Source organism: Strongylocentrotus purpuratus, unplaced genomic scaffold (assembly GCF_000002235.5).
Source record: "Strongylocentrotus purpuratus isolate Spur 01 unplaced genomic scaffold, Spur_5.0 spur5_scaffold_11, whole genome shotgun sequence".
Classification (NCBI taxonomy): domain Eukaryota; kingdom Metazoa; phylum Echinodermata; class Echinoidea; order Camarodonta; family Strongylocentrotidae; genus Strongylocentrotus; species Strongylocentrotus purpuratus.
This window is the reverse complement of record NW_022145596.1, coordinates 24,909,140-24,926,336: the sequence shown is the minus strand read 5'-3', so window position 1 is coordinate 24,926,336 and position 17,197 is coordinate 24,909,140. Positions and strand designations below refer to the sequence as shown.

The 17,197-nt window shown below is 35.7% G+C and overlaps 1 protein-coding gene across 2 annotated transcripts; it reads left to right on the top strand.

Annotated features, from left to right (window-relative positions):
- The first annotated feature begins 445 nt into the window (after window positions 1–445).
- Window positions 446–16,949, top strand: LOC579935 (zinc finger protein 330 homolog). Of its 2 annotated transcripts, none has more exons than XM_030980952.1 (11): window positions 446–615; window positions 1,850–1,986; window positions 3,159–3,178; window positions 4,641–4,711; window positions 5,991–6,070; window positions 7,315–7,441; window positions 8,467–8,571; window positions 9,150–9,196; window positions 10,290–10,407; window positions 12,415–12,562; window positions 14,690–16,949. In XM_030980952.1, the coding sequence occupies exons 2-11, from the start codon at window positions 1,867–1,869 to the stop codon at window positions 14,853–14,855; spliced, it is 1,002 nt and encodes a 333-aa protein (XP_030836812.1). In that variant the 5' UTR covers window positions 446–615; window positions 1,850–1,866; the 3' UTR covers window positions 14,856–16,949. The 2 variants fall into 2 exon arrangements, with proteins under 2 accessions (XP_030836812.1, XP_030836811.1); XM_030980951.1 differs by having other exon boundaries at window positions 12,415–12,570; window positions 14,692–16,949.
- The last annotated feature ends 248 nt before the right edge of the window (window positions 16,950–17,197 follow it).

The window sequence follows — 17,197 nt, the reverse complement described above, 5'->3', positions numbered from 1 at the left end:
GGAATTCAAATATTCAATTCCTATAACAGCTCTTCAGTATCTGTTTTAGAAGGAAATATAAAGTATTTTTATTATATTGATTCAATATTAGGCTCTTTTGTTAGTTTTTTTAATTAGGTTAGTTACTTCATTTCTAATCTTATTTTGTGTTCCTTTTTTATTATGTTACTGATACATATTGTATATCTTGCCTGTTTCCTTTTTGGCCACTGCCTTCCTCACTTTTTACAATTCATCTTATGTATTGTCATACATTTTGTCTGTTTGTATATGTATTTTTATCTGTTGATCTCTTGAGGAGAAATAAATGAAATGAAATGCCATGAAATGATGGATGATCATGTTTATAGAAATCGTAGGTGGGCAAGTGAAGGTTTTATTATGCACATATTATCATGCAACAATTTTTTTTTTTTTTTTTGAAGACACCGTTGATTTCCTGATAGATAGATAGATAGATAGAGGCGCTAGGTGCAGTTTCATGCGACTTCTATTTTGAAGAAATTGGCCACGTTTTAGGTTTTGTTTTATTGAATTCAGGGATTTACTGAACTTTGATTCAGAATTTTGGAGACCCTGTCACCAGCTTGCACGGAAAGTTTACAAGGAAATAATGTGAGAAAGTTTTAAACGGTAGACTAGACCTAGATTTAATTTGATATTTCGTAGACCTACTAAACTAAGTTTAGTCCACACATCTGACATAGATCTAGCCTAGGTGCATTACTATCCTGGCTGTGTATTAAAAGATGTGCTATCGATTCTCAACATTTGAAACACCACTGTACAAAACTCAACTGATTTTGCCCAAAATCGGTACTTTAGTGACGATTGATGACAGCTAAATAGCAGTAAAATACAACTTTTCAACTTTCCGATGTTAGAAAGATTAATTTAAAGATTAAAATTGTGAGTCCACTGTCAAACTTGCCGATCAGCCGCATCGGCATAATTGTGTGCATCTGTGTGTTGTGAGTGTATTGACTATTCATGTATTCAATTGCTGCCTATTAACACGTAGTGCAGTGCTAAAGGTCAATACCCATAAGCATTGACTCTCTAGATCGATGCCTTGCTGGAGTGGTTTAGTCTAGTCTAGTTCTTAAAAGACCTAGAAATCTAGCCTAGCTATGCATGCCCACACATAGCTGCATTACTATCCTGGCTGTGTATTAAAAACTGTTTAATTGATTTTCAACATTTCAAACACCATTATTACAAAACTCAACTGAGCTGATTTCACTCAAAATCGGGGCGCTAGTCGGAAGTCTATATATCCAAACTTTGACCCGTATCTCCGGCGTGGAGATATCCTACTAATACATAGGCCTACCAAAAATTAAGTAGACTTTCTAAATATTCATCAAATGTCCAAATAAAGGTCATTATTTAAAATGTGACATGTTTGTTACCTGTTTCGTGTCAATTTTCTTATCTTTTTTGGAGTATTTTTCCTAGAAACAAAGACTTATAATATGCACTTTCTCATGGCAAACTGCAGCACAACATACCGTTCCAACTCCCAACGGTAGGATGCGTGCGTGTGTTAAGTTAGCTACTGTAATTTTAGTTTACGGCCGCTAACTAAACACACGCGCACCCCACCGTCGGTATGGTATACAATTGTACGAGGATATCCTTGTTTATGTGGACGGTCAACATTCTCGGACCAGCGCCCCTATACTGACCACATTTATATCTACATGTTTCTGTTTTCTTTGTATATTTGTTTATTGCCACGATTATGACTTGACACATATTTGTCATGATTTATATGTTTAAAAAATGGACATGTGGAAGCAAAATCCAGTTTAATCAAAATTCCATTGGATTCTTTGATTGATCACAGCTTGAGATCGAGTGAGAATGCCGAAGAAGAAGACTGGTGCTCGCAAAAAGGCCGAGAGGCAGAAGCTTCGACAGAAAGGAATCCGATCAGGAACAGAAGCCAGGAGCGTGGTGGAATGGCCTTGTAACTTTACCATGGTAAAATGATAACGGTGTAAAACTGAGAAATGTATGATATTGGGAGGGGGCCTCAGTTTTTGAACTGTTTCATTGTGTCACCCTAATTGAGGAATATTTGTCCATTGATCTGAGGTTGGAATTTCTGATTTCCAATACCGTGGCATTGATGCTTTCAATGATTTCTACTGAGTGTGAGAAAGAAGAAGGGGAATTAAAATATATAATAATTAATCTTCTTTAATTAATTATATTGCAGGCTTAGTTAAGTATTAAAGGTAATCACATCAAGGAGAATTGTCTTTTTATATCATGATTACCACAGTAACCACACTTTATTTATGTATTCAGCTGGTTCTACAACACATGGACAACTGCCCATGTACTAACTTCTAGGAATTCCTAAATTCCTACCAAGAACCTAACAGAATCACTATTCTAAATCCTACAGACTGGTTTGTCATTGTATTCATAATCACACCAACATTCCTGCTTCAGAAATCATGCTGTATCTTTTAGGAAATAATGCCTAGAGCCTTTTTTTCCCCTGAGGAAAAGTTGGGTCACTATTCAACCTCAAACAAGATTTTAACCTTGTGGATCTTGATCCAGTTTTTCTTCATTTACACTGGGTTTCATGAAAACAATAAACTGCAATATGGAACCATCGTTAACTCTTTATACAGAGCCTTGCTTCTGTGATTATCCAACTTCTGAATCAGTTATTAACAGTTATTATTATGTATTATCTTTGGAATAACTATAAATGAACAAATTAATGGACTAGCCCACCTAGCTTTTATCTATCTTACATATGAGGCTAGTTGGCTCAGTCAATAAAACTTCTGTTTGGGGAACCGAAGATCTCGAGTTCAAATCAAACCAGTGTGAATGACTGAAGCCTGAGTTGTGTGTTAACATGGCCCTCCGCTGTTTCATAGAGGCAGGCTAATACATAGGACTTTAAATTGAGGCCCAGTGTAAAGGATAGTCTCCACTGCTCCATTCATAATAGAGAGGGGGGAAACCCAAGTGCAGTTGTGTACTTGCACATCCCAATTTGTTACACCAGGAGGATAAACCCAAGGGTTACAGTTGGCTTGCTTCTCCCCTCTCAGGCACAGGAGACGCTAAATATTCAGTAATTATTGATAATAATAAGTTTTATTTATTTTCCATTTATTTCAATTCAGGAATGTGACACCTGTCACAGGTGAGTACTATTTGATTTTTGTTGATAGATTACTTATTCCAGGCAGATTAGGGTAATCCCCACCATTTACATACATGTTTGGCCAAAATGAAACTCTGTAAATTGAAAATTCCTAAAACAGTAAATTGTTTGAATTATTGTATGCTGATGATATATAGTATTCGTGATGATCATAAAATCAAGCCTTAACCCCCTGTAGAAATTTCGCGACTACTCCGAAACCGCGGCAGATATAAAATTTTCCTTTCATGACTTTTTACTTTCGAGTCTTACGCATCTTTAAAAATGATTTTTTTTCGAAAATCGACCTACGGTTACAAGGTCACGTGACCTTTTGTCTTTGCATGTCAGCCCGAAAATCGCTCATTTTCGTGATTTGTGTACAAAACATGTAAAAGTCATTTTTCCTAAAAATCGATATAACATTGGTTATTCAGTCTTGTTTAAAGTTTAGATGTTTGTTTTGGGTTCAAAATAGTTGAATTGTAGCTATAAATGAAATAAAACAACAAAAACAATAAAATACATAAGTTAAAAAAACAATGAAATACATAAGAAATTATAAAAAAAAGAGATAACATATGGAATAACCTGGCCCTTTCAATTTTTTCTGTACTATTATTTCAAATGTTCTAATATATATATGTAGTGAAAAAGAATATGTAAACATGAATAATCTATGATTTATGGGCAGAAATGTGAATTTGATGACCTTATTTGCATAAATTACCATAAATATGCAAATGAGTGAATTTTTCAAAACTTTGAAATTACCATAGTATTCTATACACTTCACTTGACATGCATGCAAATTTTCGCGGCGATCGGCGGTGAAACGGCCGAGATCTTTGGGGGGGGGGGGGGTCAAATTGACCCCCCCCCCCCAGTAAAAACCTGGTCTGAAATAGCCCAGTTAAAATAGGGTTAGCTCTTGAACTGCTTTAGTCAACCAATCAATGGACTGCCACAGTCGTCTTTTGTCACACACAGAATGTATTTGTGACATATGTACACACATGTATGATGTATACACTCCAAACAATGCAGTTGAGGGCTTCTTTATGCAGTGAATTAAGAGTTACATGAATCGTTTTTAGAAGTAAAAAATGACTTTTTGTTCAAATGTAAAGGTGCCTTTCCAAGCAACAGCCATTTTGTGTATCTCAACAGAGGAATGTACAGTCCCTGTAAGGAGGTTCCAAAATGGGCGAATCAAAGTTGTCTGTTGCTTAATTGATGTTAAACTTCATTTTCTAATAAAAAGATACCAGAGGTTTTTTTTACTACCTACAGGTACATGATATGGGCGTCTTTGAAGACATTTTATTAAAGCTCTGCAAAATTTCTTAAAACATTAAGTAAACTTAATTAAGTAAGAGAAATTAATTTCAGGCCTGATAAAAACCCGATTTAAATCGGTTTCCCGATTTTTTTTATTTTTCCCGATTTTTTCTTTACATAGAAAGCAAAAGAATAGAGCCTTCTGTTACTTCTGCAAGCATGTTCAAAAGCTTCCTGTTTGTGCACAATGTGGTGAGTAGCATTGGGTCCTAGTTGTGTCTTTGGTATCAACACTGCACATTTCTAAAAACTCATTTTGAGATGGGTCCATACATACAGGAGAGTTCAGGAAAGTGCATTGTGGGCTGAGATTTGACTTTCAAGTATAAACAGGCCGTAAACAATGACAAACATGCACATTTGGGTGCTAAAGTATTTTGGTCAAGCTCGGCGTTTCTCATAACTGGCCTTTTACTGTAAAGATGTGCAATGCAATAAGACCGAATCCATTTTTCAGTCATAATATTACGATTGAAATAATCACCCATTCAAACTATGATAATTTACTTCAAGAGGAAGAATGGTTATAGATCAACGACAAACTATTTAAACATACATGAAGGCATTATTAGTTGTCGAATCTACTTTAATAAGTGCTACCAAGACAGTAAGTAATAGTCTGATTTTCAGACCATTGTACCGAATGGTCGTACGTTTTGTGCTGTGCAAAGATTCAATCAGTTTAATTTTGGCCATTACAAGAAGTGGGTTATTAATGTAGACAAATGCTCATGTTCCCTTTACAGCTCATTTTATGTATGTTATTACCAAAGAAAGAAAAAAGTCAGTCGGTCACTCGATAGTGTCTTACAGTGAAGTCTAGCAAATAATGGTTTCCTTGCATAATTTGAATATTAGGACACTGCTAACGTTTAAATTTCACAGATAGGACATACATGACATATTCATAATTCCTGCAAAGTTCTACTGAATTTGATGTTGGCTGCAAATGGGACAAAGTATCTTTAAAGATAAGCTTGAGTTCTGGTAATGATAGAAAATAAATTCTCACAGAATCAAATAAAACTTACACTGAATGTTCAAGATTACAAATAAATGACATGTGCCAAACGATTTTGGTAGAAAATGTATAGGGGCTGAGTAATGAGTATAGAAAGATAAGGAAATCCAGATAAGTAGGCCTGACACCATGTACTTAACACAGGTCACTATGTGCAAATGAGAGTTGTGTGTTTTTTTTCCAGCAAGTTTTATTTATTTCGGATATGCTGGATAAAAATTTGAATTTTACTCACAGGATTTCCTTAATTGCTTTGCATTTTAAAAGTTTATCATATTTATCTACAGGTGTACTTGTTTGTTGTTATGTATAACCATCCACATATTCAGAATCATAGGTCATCTCCACCAGAATCATTTTGTTGCTGTTGTTGTGTTTTGTACTTTTGTTTTATGTGATTTGTTCTTGACATTTGTTAAACTTGAATTTAAATCATTTTGTTTTTGGCAGGGAAGATGAAGTGCATGATGAAGACAGGTGACTGCATCATTAAGCACGCAGGTCGATTTACAACAGGCTTAGCTATGGTGGTAAGTGGCATGCCCTAATTTCTATTACCATATTTCACAGTGGGAATTTGGGAAGTATGAATATAGCTATAAAAGTTAGAAAGTGGCTATGTTTGGGAATTTCTAATTTATTGAAGCCTTTACATTGGTATTGATAATAAATACGATATTCTGTTATGTACATTTATAGCAAATGTCACTTTGTGATGTAAAGTCTCTGTGCCTGTTTAGAGCTTTTGAAATTGTGATTTCACAACTCAGAATATCAGCGTGTTTCTATTAGTTATACTAAATTTATCCGGTTGAAGAAATAAGCGTATAATGCCAGGTAAGGGCACTTTCTATCTACGCGCATTCCGATCTAGCCAGAAAAAAGGCTGTGAAAAAGTTCATCGAACTCTGGCTAATTAGGTCATCTCAAAGTATTGTGGGACTGCTAGGTCAACCCGGGGTTGTAGTGTCGCGGGCGTCGGGGTAAAATATTCTGATCACACGATCACTCCTATTTCCGGTTTCTCCCCGGTATGTGCACTCAATCGGAACGGGGTGTCTTTCTACCTACGTTATCCAGTTAGCTTCCCCTGCGTTATCCTTCTAAAAGAAGGATAATTTTGCCGGTGAACACGGAAAAGCTCTCCCGGCATTTTCAGGATAATGCCAGAGAAAGTGTGTTTCTTTTAGGAAAAATCTATCCCTTATCGGCCATTAACCGGATAATGGCTTTAGATAGAAACACGCTGTATGTTTAATATAATTCAATTCAGAACTTTATTTCAGACCCAGTTGCACAGGGCAGAGGTCCATAAAACATATGTTACATACACTGTAGATATATAGGGAAAAGAGCGGAATATAAACATGAGTATAATAACAACAAATCTTACAAAGAGTATAACAAACTGCACTATACTACGAACTGTAACATATAACATTTTTCTGTAAGATTGATAAAAGTACATGTATTACAATCTATTGAAGTTGTAACTTGTAATCTCGGCTCAACTAAACAGAACAATACACTAATAATAGATATTACTCCGTAAACAGTATTAAGAAAAGAGTAGTCATTAATCATACTCGAGATTTACTGCCATTCTTCTGATGCAATCCACATATCAGGACATGTAAATTAGCCTGTTATTCACAGTGGCGAAAAGTGCCTGACATACATGTATTCCAAGGTAGGTAGAATGAAAGTCGCATGATTCCTCATTCAATTTCATTTCTCTTCCTTTCACCCACATCCCCCCCCCCCTCCCCACCAGGGTGCAGTATGTGATCACTGCGAAGCGTTTATATGTCACGGAAGGAAATGTTTGGCCGTTCATGGTTGCGAGTGTCCGCTCATCGACTCTGTTTGCCTGGAATGTGACCGAGGGGTCTGGGAACATGGTGAGCGTACTATGTAGATTACATTGTATGACAACCTCAAAGAGGACCAGTCAACACAAATATTTTGCTTTGAATTTGAGGAGATCCATGTTGTTATGCAGTATGTAAATCTAGCATCTGCTTGAAATGTTATAGTAATCAAGTGCAAACCTTTTAAAAGTTATATTATAAAAGTGGCTTGTACACTAGTCGACGCACCTGTATGCACTTGCATAGAAATGAGCGAGCATGGAACCAAAGTTGGACTTGGGTCCAAGGCATAAGAAAAGAAACCAGGGTACCAACGGCTTTAAGTCCTCTCCAAGGGACTTGGAAATGAGGATTAATGCCTTAAATAAAAAGAAACCAGGGTACCAACGGCTCTAAGTCCTCTCCAAGGGACTTGGAAATGAGGATTAATGCCTTAAATACCAAAGAGGACAAGCACATATAATTTGAATCTGGTTAGAAGACCAACTGCTCTACCACTGAGCCATCGTGCCTCCTGTTCCTCAAGATAAGACAAGTGCGATACTTAATTTGAGTTTTTATGTAAAGTGAGTGTATGCCTCTAGTTATCAATATATATGACTTCATTGGATTTTGTAGGAATGAAAATCATTAAGATGACATATGATTTTGTTCAGATTCATGTTACACTTACAAATGGTAAGAATACAAAGGAAGATTCATAAGAATACAAGGATTCAAGGAATAAATCATAAGAATACAAGGAATGATTCATAAGAATTAAACAAAATAAAGTCACTTTTTGCCGAGATCATGTGTAAAAATAAATCATCATTCTGCTGGCAGAATGGCAAATATATTGGACAGCATTTGTATATTTCTTTAAGTGATTTAACCTATCCTTGACTGCATCTACACATCTCAATGCAGAGAGTACATTGCTAACAGTGAAAGGTTGTGGTTTCTCTGAATTATATTCTTTCATTTCATTGACTAAAGTTTGCGTTCATTTTTTTCCAGACACAAGGCAGTATTTAGTTTGAAATAATAATAACCATTGTATAATTTTTAACCAGGTGGACGCATTTTCCAGTGTGCTTTCTGTAGGGGATTTCTCTGTGAAGACGACCAATTTGAGCACCAAGCCAGCTGTCAAAAGCTCGAGTCAGAAAGCTACAAATGTGAGTCTGCACTCTGTAGGCACCAGTCAAGCAATTCAAACAGCTCTTTTTTCTTTTCTTTTTTATTTATGTATATTTTTTATCAAGTTTTTATTGTTCCACATTTTACAAAAAATATAGACATACAATTAAAATCAGAAACTATACAATACATGTAGTATAAAAGAGCACGTCTCAATGATTCTCAATTCTTATAGTAGATTAAGTAGAATGTTAGGAACCTATTAAAAAGCAGTGCTGGTATACTATAGGTTCCTGGAAAAATAAGTATTTTAGAAAAGAAATAATAATGAGTGTGCAAGGATGAAGGGATTAGATTTTGGGTGTCAAAGGTCACACGGTCACAAAAGTAAACTAACACGCGTTGAAGCAGTTCAAACTTCATGGATGAAGTATGTTTGCGTATGCAAGGATTAACTGAGTTGATTTTGGACCAGTTTTAATCTTGTCGACAGTGTGTAGTTGCTTGGATATAGTTCATTTTCGTTTCCCCCATACCTTAAAAAACTGCTAGTCCTATCATTTTTTTTTGCATTTAATGTTCAATTGTGATTGTTTGTTTTTGTTTTTGTTAACAGGTGGCTCGTGTAATAGGCTAGGACAATATTCTTGCTTGAAATGCAAGGTAAGAAAAACAACGGTATTACCGACAAAAATATGTATTAAAGGGGCTGTAGCATGACAAGACTGCATCTTTCCCGAGGCCCACTCAGGGAAAATCGGGTATAATACGACTATGGATGACGCCTACGTATTCAGGTGCGTGCAACATACGCAAAACCGAAGCGTGAGGAGAACTTCAGTCCGTTTCGCGAACGCTTGAGCGAGCTGACCTAATAAATCAAGTCCATTCATCTATGTGCAAAAAGAAGACATAGATGGCGCAAACCAATATTTACCATGCTACAGCCCCTTCAAATCTGTAACTTTTGTTGTAGTATCGGGGTGTTATGCACATTGTTCTTATGAGCCAAAGGTGCGTTGTTGTGTAACATTAATTTTTTTGTTTTGTTTTGTTCCTCATTTGTTGTTCTTTTCTTAGACAAAAGACCGGTTTACTAACATTTAAATTTATGGATGTTTCATTCCTGGGGACCTAGTGACGAGTTATTTCATTAACCTGTTATTAATGAATTAACTACAATACTTGGAATCTAGTATGCATATATTATTTGTCGCTTTGTTGGGCAAGCTTTCAGATTGTCAAGAACAACATTTGATTAAAAAAGTATGCATACAAATATTATGTAAGTAAACCAGTCTATCAAAATGAGAGTATGTTCCTATTGACAATATTTGAGTGGTTCACTATTATACCATGAAATAATCAATTTACAAAAGAGCCATGTTTATGGAAAGAACAAAAATACTTTCTTTGAATTGTAAGCCACCACACGCTATACAAACAATGTGCCAGTGATCTGATTTTTTGAGACATTGCAAGAGCATTTGCAGATTTGGTATATGAAGATTCAAGATTCAAGATTTTATTGTCCATAATATACAGAAATTTGTTTTCCATTGGTATAACATGTAATACATAAAACATAAGACAAAAACATGGTGTCGTGTGCCGAAAGCCAGAAGGGCGTCAAGACTCTATAAGAAAAAGTCTATGAGCAGGTACGGTCCTCCGGCTTTCAGCACAAAACATGACAAGACAGTTATATGACTTATACATATTGATATTAATGTTGTTTTGACTTTGTTTGTGATAGATCTGCTTCTGTGATGACCATGTTAAAAGAAAAGGTATCAAGTATATCAGGAATCAGGCCTTTCCTTGCCCAAAGTGTGGTTATGAGACCAAGGAAACCAAGGACCTCGCCATGTCTAGTAAGTTCCATCTTGAAGTCTCACTTCTATCATAGTTGTGCCCATTCAGTCGTGGGGTGATAAACTGCTTTAAAAACATCACAGTGCTCAAAATTAAATTACTGCACTTGCATACCTGCCAACCCTCCCGGATTTTCAAAATTTCGATTTTTTTTTTTTTTTTTTTTTTTTTTTTTTTTTTTTTTTTTTTTTTTTTTTTTTTTTTTTTTTGTTGCTGAAGCCAAATTAAGCTTGTTTTATCATATGCCACGATGTCAAAATTCACGCATTGCGTGCGTTGAAGGGCTGCATTATCGAACAGCGAATTTGTATTCACTTTTTTGCACAGATTTACCGCGTTTTGCCAGTTACACTGCCGCTGCATGTGCGAACGTCTGTTAAGGGTACAGATTTCTAATTTTCGAAGGCATACCGTGCTAAAAATTCTCATTTTCAAATGTTGGCAGGTATGCACTTGGTATCTCCATCTCTTATAACTTTCAGATTGTAGTGATTATACATGGAGGTCAAAAGTTGCAAGCAGCTAAAAAATGTTAAACCCACATATTTTGATTTGCACCGAAGGTAGTGCCTGAAGCATTTTAAAAGGTTTTTGAGTCGTCTGTTCGTCTGTCACGCTTTTTGTCATCGCAATAACTTGATGAATTGAGTATATTTTGGGTGTAAAATCTCAAAGGTCAGAGGTCACATGATCATAAAAATGTTCTACAATACCATTAAAATGTGTTGTTACTACGTTACTGAAAAGCATTGAAGGAATCCAAACCAAATTTGAATTGAAGTTTTTATGAGCATGCAGGGGTGAACTAATTTGATTTAAGTTGTAAGAGGTCAAAGGTCACAGGTGATACAAAATCCCAAACGATATCTTATTACTCTGATAATTAAACAAAAAATGAACCAATGTCGACCAGACTGGGCTCAAGTATTTAAATACACAACAGGAACTAAAGGATAAGCATTTTGGTCCATGAGGTCAGATGTTAAAGGTAATGCAAAGTTTTGGGAAATTTTGAAAATTGGATGGATAGTAGTTCTTTAAATTTGTGATATATTTGGATGCCCCTGTGGATGTTTTATAAGCACTAGAAAATTTAGCCCCTAAAACACTTCTGCTTTTGAGGAATTAAATAATCAAATATTTACTGGTGCTCCCTGTAAGTTTCAAATATTTCAAATAGCGCCTAAGACTATTCCATGGTAGCTGCGACCATGAAAATCTCAGAATATGCAGTTCTGATATATAATTTCCAAACGGGAATAGCAATTCAGTCGATTGTAGTGAAAAAAGATTGTTTTCAAGCTAAAATAATATCAGTTTTGAGAGCAAACTATAGACCTGACAACCAGTACGATTTAGTCATATTTCGTACGATTTTTAGGAGCAAATACGACAGTATGATTTTCCTCAATAAAATTTTAAAAAATACAAAAAACAATTTATTATTTTTGTATTTTGAATGTGTGTGTGCCATTTTCAATGGCAAAATGCCCATTCTGTCATGTAAAGCATCTCACATCTGCAGTTTGGGGATGTTCATTGGTTCATTGAACACAACAGTCGTGACGAAATCATGCATATTCAACCAATGATCCATACAAAAATTTCTTCCTGTGTGTAGGAATTGTAAGAGGCATTCATCCGCGTAACGGTCCGTGTTTATTTTTAAGAATACAACTTTTGTCAGTAAAATACCACTTTTGGGATTAAAGAATACAGTTTTTGAACTCCAGAGGTTGGCAGGTCTGGAACTATACAACATAAAGAGTTTATCATGTACAATTTCATCACTTTAGACTCGATTCCAACTGCGACAACGATCATTGAATATTGTAAAATTTCATATGCTTCCAATGTGTTCATTTGAACCGAATTCATGACCTCACACCAAAACTTTGTATTACCTTTAAAGGTCACATGACTTAAGGGATGAATTTACACATTCGCAAAAGTATTATAGAAACGCATTCTTATTCATATTGTTGACTATGTATTTTATTTTGCAGTCCGTAAGGTTGACTTTGGAAGGCAGCGCAATCCAAATTCAGATGATGATGATGATGATGATGATGACAGAGGAGGGGGCGGAGGGAGCGGAGCTTCGGGGTATGAGGCATTCTGGGCAAAGCTTGAATCAGGAGGTGGAGGTGGAGGTGGAGGAGGTAAAGAATTCTTCAGTTGTAACCAATTTTGATCAAAGGATGTAAAAATAATAACAATATTTAATTTTTATAAAGCGCTTAATACAAATGTCTCTAAGCGCTTTACAAATATACTATTACCCCGGTCATTAGATTCAGTGCTTGCCCGCACACAATGTGTGCACAATCTCCACTCCCTGGGGAGCATTCCAGCCAGGCGTTACATGACGCTCAAAAACTGTAATGGTGTCTTGGCTGGGTTCTTTTCAACCATGTGACAATTGTTACATCCTGCTACAACTCTCTCTATCTAACCCTGGCCACCGGAGATAGCTTCTTGCAAGACTCTTTGTCAAACTCATCCCTAGGTGTTGACCTAACTCTTCTAGTAACTGTACTCTGAACTTCTCAGGGACTACAACCCTAGCACCCTACATAACACAACTCTATCTACTGATAGCTCATTTCTTCGTGCATAGTATGGCTTGACCACCGACTCTGACTCTGTTAAGTATTTTGGCCAGCCATTTGCTATGAAATCATGAACTTTAGACAACACTCTGTCAGTACCTGTTGCCTACCTAATGTCACTGCAGGAGATTTCTGGGTGAAAAAATTCTTCAGTTGTAACCTATTTTGATAACAACTTGAAATCCTTCATTACTGTTTTTATGTTCCAATTACCACTAGGCAGAGGTGTCGTAGTCTAGTGGTTTAAACACTTTACTCACAATGAGGTTGTGGGTTCAATTCCCCGCACAGTACTTATGTCTGTAAGCAAGGCATTTTATCTACATTGCTTTTTCTCTGCAGAGATTTTAGATGGGAATCTGGTAGGATGCGATAGCCATTGTAGTTTGCATTGCGATCGTCTGTAAAAAGGGGTGAAAAGTCCATGGTCATAATGGTCAGTTGCCTTGAAATCCTGGGGTTTTAGCCCTGTTATCACAATGTACATGTACATTTATCAAGTACGTTTTGATCCATGAGCTGTGATGATGCACACTAATACCAATAGCTGCATCACCAAAGTGAGACAAATTGATAAGATTTTGGGTAAAAGAAGGTAAAATGTCAAAGGTCAGCAATTCAATTAACATGAAAGTTTTTATTGTGACAAAATCAATCACTACTTTAAAGTACTATGTCCCATTTACAGGCAAACAAAATAAAAAGGTTAAATTCCAACGTCATTTGAAAGATAATACTAATTTAAAACTTCTCCCCAAAAAGGGGGGGGGGGGCTTAAAAAATGTCTTTAAGTGGGAAAATAATGAATATTAATTGTCGAATAGACTTAAGAGCTATAGAGCCATTAAGTAATAGCCTGATTTTCAGACCATTGTACCGAAAGGTTGTACGTTTTATGCTGCGCAAAGATTCAATCAGTTTGATTTTGGCCATTACAAGAAGTGGGTTATTGATGTATTCAAATTATGCAAGGAGCTATAGAGCCATTAAGTAATAGCCTGATTTTCAGACCATTGTACCGAAAGGTTGTACGTTTTATGCTGCGCAAAGATTCAATCAGTTTGATTTTGGCCATTACAAGAAGTGGGTTATTGATGTAGACAATTGCTCATGTACCCTTTACAGCTCATGTTGTTATTACCAAAGAAGAAAAAAAAATCAGTCAGTCACTCAATAGTGTCTGACAGTGAAGTCTAGCATGTAAACGTGGTTCCTTGCATAATTTGAATATTAGGACCCTGCTAACGTTTAATTTTCACAGATAGGACATACTGATAATTCCTGCAAAGTTCTACAGAATTTGATGTTGGCTGCAAAAGGGATATAGTATCTTTAAGCTATTTTAGCAGTAAATTTATGACATGTAACTAGTATGCATCACTGTAGGGAACCAAGTGATCAGATCTTAGGATTTACAGATCAAAGGTCAAAGGTCATAAAGATCAATTGGCTTGTAAGTATATGTTTGTTTCATTGTTATATTCTGAAAATAATTCAAGCCATGATCTTAACTGAATTTACATGTAGGCGGAGACATTTTGGAGACACTTTGGCATTTGTCATGTTTTGTTTTGATATTTATCTAATTTGTTTTACTTTTTTTTCTTCTCTGTTATATTGATATGCCTTTCTCTAATACTTGTCTTTCTCTCTTTATTTCTGTGTCTGTAGGTTATAGTTATCAACATGACAACTATGATGATGAGGATGATGATGACTATGATGACGATGATGAGGAGGATGAGGAGGAAGAGGAGGAAGAAGAGGATGATGATGATGAAGAAAAGACAGTAACAGATAGTATAGACAAGCTGAAAGTTAGTGATAACTCTTGATAATGACTATTTATTATCTTAGAAGACATTAATACATTTATGTAAGCAGGGAAAATATTACTTTCATTATAATAATTCCTTAATATAACTTCAAGGAAAATGAATGAGGAAAAGATATAGTAACTGTGGTTCCAGTTCTCTTCCATAAAAATAAGCTGCTGTTTAAGTAACTCCAAAAGTCAAAATTAATCTTTCAGCCATGGTCCGGACTTGTGTCCGCCAACTATTCCTATTTTAGAGGAATGATTACTATTTTTTGGTCTTGAAGCTACTGTTTTGAACCCTAGACTCCTCTTTTTTCTGAAATATGCTGTGTTAAAATTCTACAAAATCGTCTGTATTTCTAATTTTGCCTTGACAGATTCCCAATTTTTTCCTACCAGTCACAACTTTTAATGATATCAAATTACAGTGGAAGCCCAATATAAAGACCTTGGATATAACAAAATACCGCATTTAACAAGGTTGCTGGTCCATGCTCTATATATTCTTTTAAAAAAATAATTTTACTCTAATATAAGAGGATACCTGATATAATCTAACAAGATGATTTACATGGTACCTATATCCTTGTAATAAAAAATTTCAGCAGTTTCACTGTATGATTTTATTGTACTAATGGCAGGAACAAGAATAATCAGCTAAGTAAAGACTGTTCGAGCATTTTTTATAAATAAAGACAAATAGTTAGTGGTCAAGTGGGGTAAATCTCCTGTTAAAGAACTCTACATTCCATGAAGGTCTGCATCACTTTCTATGAAGTGGAAAATTACTTTTATTTTAGTTGTACATGCATTTTAGAATATTTTATCTGGTAAGTTGTATCAGTGTTTTGGTTTCTTGAGAACAGTTTTCCATAATTTGAAGTCATTTGATTTAGGGTGCGTTCAAGCAATTTTTTGAAGCTAGAAACATAAACATGAATCACAAATCAAAACGCTGTTACAAAACACAGTTACTGCGGGAGATCGTTCAAGCGATTTTCCATCAACGCTAATTCTTGCTCATTTCATGCCCAAGTCACTGCTCTTTACTCAGGAAGTATAGGTCAACTTTGGTGTGCGCTTTCTGAATGTGTTTATGGTCGACTGTCGACTGCTGTTTTGAGCGGAAGCAGGCCACGATAATGACGTCAGAGAATCATGATTGAGATCTCTGTTACGTTCAAGCGATTTTTAGTGAATCATGTTACAAAACGCATCTTTTTCAGCGTTTCATTTTTGTATTTTGAAACCGACAATGCAACCGTGTTTTATATTACCGGTAAACGTCTTTGAAACGCATATCTAGGGTGAAAAGGTGTCGCTTGAACGCACCCTTAGTGTACTATATATTTTATTCATTCTCAAATGTTTGAAGCATCGAGTGTACAACTCATAAGTCGTTAAGCCCTTATTCTCAAGAGCAGGCCAAGCGAAGACTGTCCTAAGCTAGTCCACTGATGTACATAATAGGGACCTTTAGATTTGTGTGGACTGATACGTGTGACATCCATTCTAGGCAGTGCATTAAAAGGACGTCGATCATAGCAATCCACGTTGTTGTTGTGCAAATCTAAAAGTCCCTAATGACAAATGTGAACCTCTCCATCCAGTGAGGATCACCACTATTCTGTAACATTGTGAGTCCATGCTATTGTGTCCTGTGAAACCTAGGTCTTTAATTAATTAATTTCATCCAATATTGACAAATCTCTTAATATGGCCATTGAGTCATTGGCTAATGGTTGTGATATAGGGAAGAACCTCCATCACAAAAGTTCATGTTTAACCGTTTACCAAAAGCACTTTTGTTGTTTACTATGAATGGCCATTGGCAAATATGTTTGGAAAAAGTAGCTGTATGTAACAAATGTCCTACATGTATGTGTACTCCCTAAATCTGTGTGTTGTAGCATACAGAAATGTATGTTAAGTGCAGTATGCTTTAAAGGGATAATCGAGTTCTGTTTTCAGACCGGAAGTGTCTTCAAAGTGGATGGTTATTGCTTTTAACCTTATCTATGACATTTATAGTGCTCTTTTAGGACCTAAAATTGCTAGCTAATTTTAGACCCCAAAATGTATGAAATTTAGCTAATACGATCATACCAATTCAGCTCCACTTTCCAAATAATATGGTGACCGTTAATTAATTAATAATAACAATACATGGGCCGGCTGGTTGTGTGTAATATAAAAGCCAACATTGGCATTGGCTGAAATACAACGTAAAAGGTGCTATTTCGTTTTTTCAACGGCTTTTTCAAATTATCGAATATTTGTGGTGGTACACAAGTATTAGAAATCATTATATTTATGGATATCTCAGCCGTCTCTGAACCAATTTTGATCAAACAAAGA

Excerpts from the sequence above, each read along its gene's own strand:
- LOC579935 (XM_030980951.1), top strand. The coding sequence starts at position 1,867 with ATGCCGAAGAAGAAGACTGGTGCTCGCAAAAAGGCCGAGAGGCAGAAG. Across the intron at positions 3,179-4,640 it reads GAATGTGACACCTGTCACAG|AAAGCAAAAGAATAGAGCCT; the intron begins GTGAGTACTATT and ends TTCTTTACATAG. Across the intron at positions 4,712-5,990 it reads TCCTGTTTGTGCACAATGTG|GGAAGATGAAGTGCATGATG; the intron begins GTGAGTAGCATT and ends TGTTTTTGGCAG.